The sequence below is a fragment of the Salvelinus alpinus genome, chromosome 14, assembly GCF_045679555.1.
Source record: "Salvelinus alpinus chromosome 14, SLU_Salpinus.1, whole genome shotgun sequence".
Taxonomy (NCBI): Eukaryota; Metazoa; Chordata; class Actinopteri; order Salmoniformes; family Salmonidae; genus Salvelinus; species Salvelinus alpinus.
Window position 1 is genome coordinate 27,842,597 of NC_092099.1, and position 13,328 is coordinate 27,855,924.

A 13,328-nucleotide genomic window follows, 5' to 3' on the forward strand; every position below is an offset into this window, starting at 1 on the left:
CGGTTTCATCACAACTTTGAAATTCACTTTCAACAAGTGAACGAGAGAGGGAAGATCGGTGATCTTCCGATTAGTCGTGCTTGTTAGATCGAGGTGTTGATTGTATTGATAATCGCTTGAGTAATATCGAAGACCCAGGACGATGTATGTGTGTTTTAATCTGTCGATGTTAAGTAGCTATGTTTTTTAATGGCAATCTGTACCTACATTGTCCTTTATCCGTAAACTAAAGGAAGGTAAAGTTAAGATAGTTTGAAGTGTGTCTCTGCTACACCGCTGAGGAAGGCTGCCAAGCGGCGCGGGGCAAGAACCATGCCCGAGCTTTCCAAGATGAGGAAGCCCGACGTCAAGGTTGTCATTCTGGGCGACATGAACGTTGGGAAGACCTCACTGCTCCACAGGTACACGGATAGGAAGTTTAAAGACACCATGAGCACTGTCGGAGGGGCGTTTTTCCTCAAACAGTGGGGACCCTACAATATCTCAATTTGGGACACTGCTGGTAAGGTGTTCATTATTGACTGTTATGAGTAGGTCTCGTTTATAGTAGGTCTTACGTTATTTTCCTAATTGTTTTAATATCCACAGCCTGTTTAGAGTGGGGCCTTACACGTGTAACAATCAGTGTAGCCTGAGTAACCTTTGTCACTTTATAATGGTCAGCTCTGTTGTTGATTTCCACTGTGTTTACCTGTGGAGAGTACGTGACTCCTCCACCTGAGGGTTGCTTGGCTGGGACAGTCCCTTTCATGTGACTGTGGCCAGATCAGATTAGTGATCTGGCCTACCAGGTTAAATGGGCTACTGGACAAGAATTACAGATGTTGGACAAGTTGATTACTATTATGTTGGACTAGGTCATATTGGACAGATTAAATTGCCATTAAATCATAGTTAATCTGAAATTGGTCTATTCTAATTCTACAAAACCCATCTCAAATTCTAGTTGGCACTGTGGAGGAGGTCATATCACATGATTTTATATAGTGCTACACTAAAACTTTATGATGTTAGACATTTTCAAGGTTCAAGATGTTCAGGGACAATAACATCACATTATGTATCTCTATATTTATTCCATCCACCAAGGGTAAGGCTATATCCTTCCTAGCCCAATATTGGACTAAAGGAGCCTAACATTACTCTTTAGTCCAAGGACCTTCCTTACATGTTCTGTTTAACCTTTTTTGGAAAATTAATTCTCACTGATATGAAAGATAAGTTACTTATGCTTCCAAAACCATGTCGCAAGCGATGCGTGTTAATGTTCAGTCCGAGCGCCGCAACGCTTAACAAAACACCCCCTATAGAAGACGCCTTCGTTCAATGACTCTTATGCGTAATGTAATCGAACTTAAAGTCATGATCAAGGGCTATATCTTTCCAGATCTGGTGTTAGATATTGGACTGGGGGCAATGCCCAACAGCCAACACTTGATTTTTACCATATTTAAAAAAAAAAATGGTTGGTATAAGGGGTGATGAAATGCAGACAATCAAGTCAACATAATGACAATGAATGTACAGTTGAAGTCGGAAGTTTAAATACACTTAGGTTGGAGTCATTAACTTGTTTTTCAACCACCACACACATTTCTTGTTTAACAAACTATAATTTTGGCAAGTCGGTTAAGACATCTACTTTGTGCATGACACAAGTAATTTTTCCAACAATTGTTTACAGACAGATTATTTCACTTATAATTCCCTGTATCACAATTCCAGTGGGTCAGATGTTTACATACACTAAGTTGACTGTGCCTTTAAACAGCCTGTAAGATTCCAGAAAATTATGTCATGGCTTTAGAAGCTACTGATAGGCTAATTGACATAATTTGAGTCAATTGGAGGTGTACCTGTGGATGTATTTCAAGGCCTACCTTCAAACGCTGTGCCTATTTGCTTGACATCATGGGAAACTCAAAAGATATCAGCCCAAAAAATTGTAGGCCTCCACAAGTCTGGTTCATCCTTGGGAGCAATTTCCAAATGCCTGAAGGTACCACGTTCATCTGTACAAACAATAGTACGCAAGTATAAACACCATGTGACCACGCAGCCGTCATACCGCTCAAGAAGGAGACGCGTTCTGTCTCCTAGAGATGAACGTACTTTGGTGCGAAAAGTGCAAATCAATCCCAGAACAACAGCAAAGGACCTTGTGAAGATGCTGGAGGAAACGGGTACAAAAGCCCACGTGAATAGCCCCCGTTATATGCAACTTTTCAGGGAAGTTAGGAACCAATATACACAGGCAGTTAGGAAAGCGAAGGCTAACTTTTTCAAGCAGAAATTTGCATCCTGTAGCACAAACTCAAAAAAGTTCTGGGACACTAAAGTCCATGGAGAATAAGAGCACCTCCTCCCAGCTGCCCACTGCACTGAGGCTAGGAAACACTGTCACCACCGATAAATCCACTAATTGAGAATTTCAATAAGCATTTTTCTACGGCTGGCCATGCTTTCCACCTGGCTACCCCTACCCCGATCAACAGCCCTCCACCCCCCACAGCAACTCGCCCAAGCCTCCCCCATTTCTCCTTCACCCAAATCCAGATAGCTGATGTTCTGAAAGAGCTGCAAAATCTGGACCCCTACAAATCAGCCGGGCTAGACAATCTGGACCCTCTCTTTCTAAAATTATCTGCCGAAATTGTTGCAACCGCTATTACTAGCCTGTTCAATCATCTGAGATTCCCATAGATTGGAAAGCTGCCGCGGTCATCCCCCTCTTCAAAGGGGGAGACACTCTAGACCCAAACTGCTACAGACATATCTATCCTACCCTGCCTTTCTAAGGTCTTCGAAAGCCAAGTTAACAAACAGATTACCGACCATTTAGAATCCCACCGTACCTTCTCCGCTATGCAACCTGGTTTCAGAGCTGGCCATGGGTGCACCTCAGCCACGCTCAAGGTCCTAAACGATATCATAACCGACATCGATAAGAGACATTACTGTGCAGCCATATTCATCGACCTGGCCAAGGCTTTCGACTTTGTCAATAACCACATTCTTATTGGCAGACTCAACAGCCTTGGTTTTTCAAATGATTGCCTCGCCTGGTTCACCAACTACTTCTCTGATAGATAAATCGGAGGGCCTGTTGTCCGGACCACTGGCAGTCTCTATAGGGGTGCCACAGGCTTCAATTCTCGGGCCGACTCTCTTCTCTGTAAACATCAATGATGTCGCTCTTGCTGCTGGTGATTCTCTGATCCAGCTCTACGCAGACGACACCATTCTGTATACCTCTGGCCATTCTTTGGACCCTGTGTTAACTAACCTCCAGACGAGCTTCAATGCCATACAACTCTCCTTCCGTGGCCTCCAACTGCTCTTAAATGCAAGTAAAACTAAATGCATGCTCTTCAACCGATCGCTGCCCGCCCGTACAGCATCACTACTCTGGACGGTTCTGACTTAGAATATGTGGACAACTACAAATACCTAGGTGTCTTGTTAGACTGTAAACTCTCCTTCCAGACTCGCATTAAGCATCTCCAAAATTAAATCTCGAATCGGCTTCCTATTTCTCAACAAAGCATCCTTCACTCATGCTGACAAACATACCCTCGTAAAATTTACCATCCTACCGATCCTCGACTTCGACTTCGGCGTAGTCATTTACAAAATAGCCTCCAACACTCTACTCAACAAATTGGATGCAGTCTATCACAGTTCCATCCGTTTTGTCACCAAAGCCCCATATACTACCCACCACTGTGACCTGTACGCTCTCGTTGGCTGGCCCTCGCTTCATACTTGTCACCAAACCCACTGGCTCCAGGTCATCTACAAGGCTCTGCTAGGTAAAGTGCCGCCTTATCTCAGCTCACTGGTCACCATAGCAGCACCCACCCGTAGCACACGCTCCAGCAGGTATATCTCACTGGTCACCCCCAAAGCCAATTCTTCCTTTGGCCGCCCTGCCTTCCAGTTCTCTGCCCTCAATGACTGGAACGAACTGCAAAAATCATATCTCCCTCACTAGCTTTAAGCACCAGCTGTCAGAGCAGCTCACAGATCACTGCACATGTACATAGCCCATCTGTAAATGGTCCATCCAACTACCTCATCCCCATACTGTATTTATCTATTTATCTTGCTCCTTTGCACCACAGTATCTCTACTTGCACATTCATCTTCTGCACATCCACAATTCCAGTGTTTAATTGCTATATTGTAATTACTTCGCCACCATGGCCTATTTATTGCCTTACCTCCCTTATCCTACCTCATTTGCACATGCTGTATATAGACTTTTTCTACTGTATTATTGACTATGTTTGTTTATTCCATGTGTAACTCTGTGTTGTTGTTTGTGTCAAACTGCTTTGCTTTATCTTGGCCAGGTCACAGTTGCAAACGAGAATTTGTTCTCAACTAGCCTACCTGGTTAAATAAAGGTGAAATTAATAAAAATATTGTACTTTTTGGAGAAATATCCTCTGGTCTGATGAAACAAAAATATAACTATTTGGCCATTATGACCATCGTTTGGAGGATAACGGGGGAGGCTTGCAAGCCAAAGAACACCATCCCAACCGTGAAGCACGGGGGTGGCAGCATCATGTTGTGGGGGTGCTTTGCTGCAGGAGGGACTGGTGCACTTCACAAAATAGATGGGATCATGAGGGAGGAAATTTATGTGAATATATTGAAGCACCATCTCAAGACATCAGTCAGGAAGTTAAAGCTTGGTCGCAAATGGGTCTTCCAAATGGACAATGACCTCAAGCATACTTCCAAAGTTGTGGCAAAATGGCTTAAGGATAACAAAGTCAAGGTATTGGAGTGGCCATTACAAAGCTCTGACCTCAACCCTATAGAAAATGTGTGGGCAGAACTGAAAATATGTGTATGAGCAAGGAGGCCTACAAACCTGACTCAGTTACACCAGCTCTGTCAGGAGGAGTGGGCTAAAATTCACCCAACTTATTGTGGGAAGCTTGTGGAAGGCTACTTGAACCGTTTGACCCAAGTTAAACAAGTTATAGGCAATGCTACCAAATACTAATTGAGTGTATGTAAACTTCTGACCCACTGGGAATGTGATGAAAGAAATAAAAGCTGAAATAAATCATTCTCTACTATTATTCTGACATTTCACATTCTTAAAATAAAGTGGTGATCCTAACTGACCTAAGACAGGGAATTTTTACTACGATTAAATGTCAGGAATTGTGAAAAACTGAGTTGAAATGTATTTGGCTAAGGTGTATGTAAACTTCCGACTTCAACTGTATATGCAATATTGTATTGACCAGAGTTTCAATTAATTAGGTTTTGGGTTATTAGACCTAATTTTCAGAAAGACACACAGGCCTAGGCCTAAACTCGACATTCAGTGTTTTTGAAATCCTGATTGGCACACTTGTGGGGCTAATGCCCTCGCCTCATTGGAGGTTGTAACCTGGAAGTAATGATATGAATTGTTTTGGTCATTTGTATCAAATGGGCACTTCTGATACTTTATAATAACAGGTGAGATCAGAGGTTGGGATATATCAGTGCTTTGAACTTGGGTAAACATTTATCAAAATCATCTTAAATCACAGCATGTGAAAGAAAGGTGAATTGGTTATATGACACAAGGAATATTACGACTATTAGAAAAAGCAAAATTATTTTGGTTGACTTACTGTAAGAAACTGGTGACAGAATGCTAAAACGAGTGTGTGTTTGCTTTGCACACCATTGTCAAAAGCAGTAAGGGGCTTAACACCAGCCCAGTGACTGTTGTTGTGTTAGAAAGATAGAAAAACCCCTGAGTCACCAAAACACAATTTCCTGCTCCTTATCCCCATGACCTCTCAGCAGTATGCTGTTGCCTGCCATGTCCACATCACAGGTTAAAATAGGAAGTATTATGATTGCACAATCAAGTCCGAAGTTCTTGGGGAAGGGGTTATGAGCCTTGTTAGTGAATGATTTACAGTATATAGAAGGGCTCAGACATTGTTGTAATTTCCCCGAAATCCTCCAATCCCGGCCAGACATCATGCTGACCATACTGGTGTAACATCTGATTCTGCAATCATGGAAACCAGAGGTGTTTTCCCCCCCCCGTATTGTAATTGAATGCAAGGAATGAATATCAGAAAAGTCTATAGTATCAGAAACTAAGCAAATGAAAGGGGAACAGAACAGAAAATACCATTGTCAAACAGCCACGGTATTGGTTCCTTATTCTCTATGGGAGTTTCAACTCTGATTTATTTCACTGCTTGCTTGAATTCTTATGACTATTGGGGAGGGTTAGCTTTTTAGTAAACAGTAGCCTACATAGGCCTAGGCCTACTTCCAAACACATACTACTTACTTACACATTGTCTCACTTCAACCAATGGATGTTTCAGTGGTAGGTGGATCAACTTCCTACGGAAGTTATAGAGCCAGTAGCCGGTGGCTGCCGTCGTCTTTAGCCCTTAAGAGGGGAGGGGGACCTAATACTGGACCTAATATAACCCTGGAGTGTCGAGTCATCTCCCTAACTAGCACATGTCTTCCTGACTGGCCCTCCTCCCTACAGATGTATCTGTGGGCAGAATAGGACCCTAGCCCTGCTGCCCCACAACGACTCTCTACCCTGTAGAGATTATTCTCAAACCAAATCTTCCTCAAACTCTCTTGATCCCAGGAAAATGGATGTGTCAGCATAAACTAGACTTTAGCACAGCTCTCCTTATTTGGTGGGTTATGTATCAGGCAAGCTACTTCTGGATAGTCAGGCCTAAGGTTTGTAATTCGATATCTTACGACCTGTGAAACATTTCATTTGGACCGAGTTCAAAGGTTCCCAGGATTTCTGGGAAATTTGGCAGATGATGTTCTGAACAAAGAGCTCTCTCACACACTCCACACTTGCACAAAGGCTCCCAGATGAGATTGCTGTACTGAAACACACACACACACACACACTCTCTGAAGAGCTTTTGTGTTATTCTACAACAATGGCTGCTTCTGTTTTTCGGCTACTGACTGTCTCGCTCTCTTTCTCTCGCTGTCTCTTTAGATCTCCCGCCCTCTCCCTTTTGTAATATGTAGGCTATAGGCTACCTGTAGTTTGGAAGCCCATTCTTTTTAAACTCGTGCCTTTTTGTCTGTGGTTGGTTTACCTTTATAGCTCAGTTGGTAGAGCATGGCGCCTGCAACGCTAAGCTAGTGGGATTGATTCCCGGGATCACCCATATGTAAAAAATGTATGCACGCATGACTAAGTCCTTTTGGTTAAAAGCATCTGCTAAATGGAATTTATTATTGTTATTACTTGGTGTCCGTTGGTCTATATAAGAACATCATGAATCTATATCAACTATTATGTGTATGCATCTACTCTCCTGTGTGCTTCTAATGTTTTCTGGTCATCCTTCCCTGTGTGTGTCCCAGGTCGGGAGCAGTTCCACGGGCTGGGCTCCATGTACTGCCGGGGCGCTGCTGCTGCCATCCTCACCTACGATGTGACCAACTGGCAGAGCCTGGCTGAGCTGGAGGAGCGCTTCCTGTCCCTCACCGACACGGCCAATAATGACTGCATCTACGCCATCGTGGGCAACAAGGCTGACATCACAGACCCCCAGGCCCAGCTGCTAGCCAACCAGGATGGCCTGACAGCGGACCAGAGAGAGGGGGACAGGGAGAGGACTGGGGAGCCCAGGGTGCCTTCTGCCTGTCCCACCCCTCCAGCCTCCCCCATCTCCCTGTCAGGGGTGTCAGTCAACAAGCAGGTGAGCCGGGAGGACGCAGAGGCGTTGTATGGGAGGATCCTTAGATACAAGGGTCTGGAGGAGACGAACAGCATGCCTGCGGACAAGATGTGCTTCGAGACTAGTGCCAAGACCGGCTATAACGTGGACGCTCTTTTTGAGACGCTGTTCGATATGGTGCTGCCCTCCGTCCTCAAGAAGAGGACTGAGAGGGAGGGATCGCCCACCGTGGACCTGGAAGAGTGCAAAGGGACAGGAAAACGGGCTAGGACCGCCTGCTGCTAGGGATTAGGGGGAGGTGGGGAGGGATGGATAAACTGTTTGGGGGTTTTAGACTGACCGTAAAGAGCTGAGTTCATGTCATCTGTATTGGTCTCCCAGGACATTCTGAGAATTTTCAGCGGTGACTGTTGATATACACACACACACCTGCACACACATTCTTTCAATCAAGCTGTCAATCAAATTAATAATTAAAACAAGTAATTTAATTATTCTTTCAATGAGCCAGAAAGTACTATAGTGGAGAGCTGGAGTAAGGAGTTCTTGGATTTTAAACATCTTCGAGAGGTTCTGTATGGACTTGAGTTCAGGCCAGAATTTCTGTATGTGTAGAGCAGGTTAGCATCTTTTGTAATTAATCTTCTCGGCAGAGTGGTCACTAGCTGGCGCATCCACAAAGTCATAAAATCAGATTTTTAAACTTAACCACACTGCTAACCATAACCTTAAATTAAGAGCAAAAAGCTATTTTTTTGTTTTCATTAATTTTTACAATATAATCAATTTTGACTTTGCAGGTGGCCCATCTATTGGCTCTAGGGCAAGATGCATGACATGTCAACCTGCATATGGATATGGGAAATAGGCTACTGGTACACAGTTCACCTGTTTATAAATCAATCATTGAATTTTTGTTCATTTTTTGGAATGAGAATGTCACTAACTTTGTTTCCATCCACAGTTTTTTGCGAGTAGTCATTCTGTATATAAAAAAAAATCATGACAACTGTGACGGAAACAGGAAGTTTCGGTACAATTTTATAAACGCCAACAGATTTGTTCGTTTGACATGGTGGCATCCTTCTGTCTGTGAAATTAATTGCGCGAGAAATGTTGGTGGAAATGCCTTTATACGCAGATATTGTTACAATAACCAGCATATCGAAGTAAACTTGGGAGTCACACGATGATATGTTGTGTGTGTGGTCCCCCAATACGACTCGGGAAAACGTAGTTTATTAGGCTACAGATAAAATAAGTTATGATGAACTTCACACGGTGGTGAAAGTGCAAGGTGATGAGCTTGATAAATAAATATCGAGGGTCTTATTCTGGTGACGTGATTATCGATGTTTGACTGCCGTTTGACCAATAAAAATATCCATAATCTCATCACGTAGACTAAGCCTACCCAAACTGTATCTGTGAGCTGTTGGCTAGAGCACACGTGCCAAGACCAGAGTAGCACATTTACTATTTTAACGCAACAGTTTTTATGAAAACTTAAGCGAAAGTATATTTTGTGTTCACTACGTCATCACGCACATCTTCTTTTTTTTTTTTAAATCCGCAACAAATCCGTTTGGTATAAGCACACCACTGGTGGGAAAGTGCAGATTTTCTTTTCGTGGTGGTTAGAATATTCACATGAGAATTTGTCACCAAATGGATGGAAACCTAGCTACATATGCCCTTGTTCAACAGCAGTAATTGTTTGACTACCAGGGTGGCCACACTGAATTGTGTAAATTAATCCTATTTTAAAGATGTTTTAATGTTGGTTTAACAATCAGGCTTTACATTTGCTTAGGTGTGTTCTGTTGCATGTTTTTTTTTTACTGATTCCTTTTTTTCATGTAATTTGCACCAAATCTACACCACAATATGTGTAAGATATCGTATATTTTCAAATATACGATAAAAGATTCTTCTCATTTAGAAATAGGGGGATATAGTTTGTTTGAGCTAAAGTGTGAATGTCAATGCATGTACCACCAGCAGAAGTATAACAAACAAAACATTTTATTTTTTGTTATGACTCAATTACAATAGAATTCAATGGATTCATAGCACATCAAACTCATGGCCAATTTTACAAAATATATTTTTTAGTTCTGAGCAAAATAAAAATCAAGTTCATTCAGTGGATATAAATATACGTAGGAAAGTAAATCAGTGCATTTTGTGACCAAAACAATATATGAATGGGTAAGAGCTGTAATATATATTGATACATACACTTGATATATTGTTAACAAACAGTTTGCACTGTAAGGCCTCTTGATGCATAAATGTTATGTTACGTGAGAAGAAGACTTGATGTAAAGCAGATTAATACTGAATGTTAAGAGCATTTCTTCTCACTTAAATCTCAACCAAACCTCATTTACAATTGGTAGAGGGTTAGTGTAGTGGCATTACTGTATACCTGAATAATAAAAGGTAAGCGCACTTAAACAATCTAAATAACTGAAGCAGTGCACACACAATCAATATTATCAATCATTAGATTCATTGATAACTGAAGCAGTGCGTACACAGGCATCTTTGGTTCTTTCAGCTGTATGGTCAGTTAAACATGTTAGGCACAGTGCATTCGGATAGTATACCTTTTCCACATTTTGTTACGGTACAGCCTTATTCTAAAATGGATTAAATTGTCCCCCCCCCCCCCATTAATCACACATAATGACAAAGTGGTTTTTAGTGTTTTTGTATTAAAAACAAAAAACTGAAATTTTACATTAGTATTCAGACCCTTTACTCAGTACAGCCTGGAGACACTACAAGCTTGGCACACCTGTGGTTGGGGAGTTTCTACAGACAATTCCTTTGACCTCATGGCTTGGTTTTTACTCTGACAACTGTAGGGCCTTATATAGACAGGTGTGTGCCTTTCCAAATCATGTCCAATCAACAGAATTTACCACAGGTGGACTCCAATGAAGTTGTAGAAACAGTATGTCCAATGGAAACAATATGCACCTGAGCTCAATTTAGAGACTCATCGCAAAGGGTCTGGATACTTACGTAAATATGGTATTTCTGTGTTTTTTTTTTAATACATTTGTAAAAATGTTGAAAAAAACCTTTTGCTTTGTCATTTTAGAATAAGGCTGCAATGTAACAATGTGGGAAAAGTGAAGGGGTCTGAATACTTTCTAAATGCACTGTATACAACATAGCTGAGGTAATAAGTTAGAGCACCATATCAAATAGAACAAACAATTTAAAAAATAACATTAACATGTATATTTCATATCGCTGTTGACTTCATGCCGGGGCTTCTTTTCCAATTATCACCACAGGACACTTGCTCTCCACTTGAAGCGTTCACAGTCCTTCAGTCATCACAAGATGCTGATCTAAGGTCTGTTTTGTGTTCTCCCCTTTATGGCTAAGGTTAAGATTTAGGGAGGGTGAGCTGATCCTAGATCTGCGCCTAAGTGTAATGTCTACCTGAATTGTGTTTGGTGGGGCGGTACGGTCAAAGGAAATTACATCACAGGGTCAAAGGGGACTAAGTGTGAGCCAGGTCACAGGTTCTTCATGCAGACCTGACATCGGCTGATGCGTGAGAGGAGTTGGCCTGCTTTCAGGGTCTCGGAGGCAGGCTCTGCCTGGAAGGACTGTTCGATGGAGGTGAGCCAGAAGCTGTGTTTGTTGGCGAAGTAATGGCAGGTGCCCTTGGCCCCGTTACACTCGATGAAGGGAGTGGTGCGGAAGTCCTCCAGACAGGAACCAGGGGACGACAAAGACTGACCACCGCCCTCGTCACCTGCTGCTGTGTGCTGTGGGGAGACGAGGGAGGGGAAGAGATTGCTTTCATATGTCCTGTGTTTTCAGATCAATAAAGATGAAAAGGAGACTAGAATAGGCCACTTTAGACTGTCTATTAGAACAGGAAGCAAGAGACTCACCATAAGGAAGGAGTAGCCAATCCACAGGCTGCGCCAGCCCACAGGGCATTGTGGGATGGTGATGTCCTGGCTGTGCACGGCGACGGCGACAGACGGAGCCTCGCACACAGAGCAGCGGCTGATGTAGGGTTTGATCTCATCCTCTTCCACGGGCATCATGGGAAGGGGTGCGGTGGTGGACAGCCAATAGGATTTGTCATTGCGGCTGGCATAGTAGCAGACGTCTCCGGGGTTGCAGTACAGGAAGGGCATGGTGTTGAAACGAGGGAGGCAGGAGCCTGCCAGACCTGGGATCAATAGAAACATTGAATGAACCAATTAATCAATACACGTATTCATATAAAAGGATGACACAGTGCTACAGCCACTACATGCTAACTTGAGAGAGCCTAATTGGTTCTATCTGCCAATGAAATATCAAATAAAATCTGAATAGATACAAGAATAAACTAATAATTGTGTGGTCTTTTTTACATTTTGTGTCTTTTAGGTTTTCTCATCCTCTCTCTCACCTAGGTCCTGGTTGTGGGCCTTTTCCTGGCCCTCGAAGTACAGTAGACTGTAGCCATCCCACAGCTTGGACATGCCCACGGGGCACATGGGGGTCTGCTCTGATTGGCTGTGCTTCACCAGCAGATATCCCACACTCACACTGCGTCCAGGCATGCCAGGCAACCCTGTAGTACCTGGGTTACCACGGTGTCCTAGGGGTCAGAGAGAGAGGTTAAAATGTGACTATTAAAACCTACCCAAACCAGAAACCGTGGATAGATGGCAGCATTCGCGCAAAACTGAAAGCGCCAACCACCACATTTAACCATGGCAAGGCCTGGAAATATGGCCGAATACAAACAGTGTAGTTATTCCCTCCGTAAGGCAATCAAACAGGCAAAATGTCAGTACAGAGACAAAGTGGAGACGCAGACACGAGACGTATGTGGCAGGGTCTACAGACAATCACAAACTACAAATGGAAAACCAGCCACGTCGCGGACACCGACATCTTGCTTCCGGATAAGCTAAACATCTTTTCGCCCGCTTTGAGGATAACACAGTGCCACCGAAGAGGCCAGCTACAAAGGACTGTGGGCTCTCCTTCTCCGTGGCCGACGTGAGTAAGACGTTTAAGCGAGTTAACCCTTGCAAGGCTGCCAGCCCAGACGATGTTCCTAGCCACGTCCTCAGAGCATGCGCAGACCAGCTGACTGGTGTGTTTACGGACATATTCAAGCTCTCCCTATCTCAGTCTGCTGTTCCCACATGCTTCAAGATGTCCGCCATTGTTCCTGTACCCAAGAAAGCAAAAGGTAACTGAACTAGATGACTATCGCCCTGTACCACTCACTTCTGTCATCAATAAGTGCTTTGAGAGACTAGTCACATGTCACCTCTACCTTACCTGACACCCTAGACCGACTTCCATTTGCTTACAGCCCCAATAGATCCACAGACAACGCAATCGCCATCGCACTGCTCACTGCCCTATCCCATCTGGACAAGAGGAATACTTATGTAAGAATGCTGTTCATTGACTATAGCTCAGCATTCAACACCATAGTACCATCCAAGCTCATCATTAAGCTCGGGGCCCTGGGTCTGAACCCTGCCCTGTGCAACTGGGTCCTGGGCTTGCTGATGGGCCGCCCCCAGGTGGTAAAGGTAGGAAACAACACCTCCACTTCGCTGATCCTCAACT

The 13,328-nt window shown here is 43.4% G+C and overlaps 2 protein-coding genes across 2 annotated transcripts in view; one reads left to right on the forward strand and one right to left on the reverse strand.

Moving 5' to 3' along the window:
* Window positions 1–4: 4 nt before the first annotated feature.
* On the forward strand, window positions 5–10,394 carry LOC139538702 (ras-related protein Rab-20-like). The gene is made up of 2 exons (XM_071341074.1): window positions 5–502; window positions 7,393–10,394. The coding sequence occupies exons 1-2, from the start codon at window positions 313–315 to the stop codon at window positions 7,992–7,994; spliced, it is 792 nt and encodes a 263-aa protein (XP_071197175.1). The 5' UTR covers window positions 5–312; the 3' UTR covers window positions 7,995–10,394.
* Window positions 9,717–13,328, reverse strand: part of LOC139538694 (collagen alpha-2(IV) chain-like) — a 104,945-nt gene continuing 101,333 nt past the window's right edge. The window contains exons 45-47 of the mRNA XM_071341052.1: window positions 12,145–12,336; window positions 11,633–11,919; window positions 9,717–11,503 (exon numbers count right to left, since the gene is read on the reverse strand). Of these exons, the coding sequence (XP_071197153.1) occupies window positions 11,249–11,503; window positions 11,633–11,919; window positions 12,145–12,336 (734 nt within the window). The 3' untranslated portion in view covers window positions 9,717–11,248. The remainder of the gene's footprint in view (window positions 11,504–11,632; window positions 11,920–12,144; window positions 12,337–13,328) is intronic.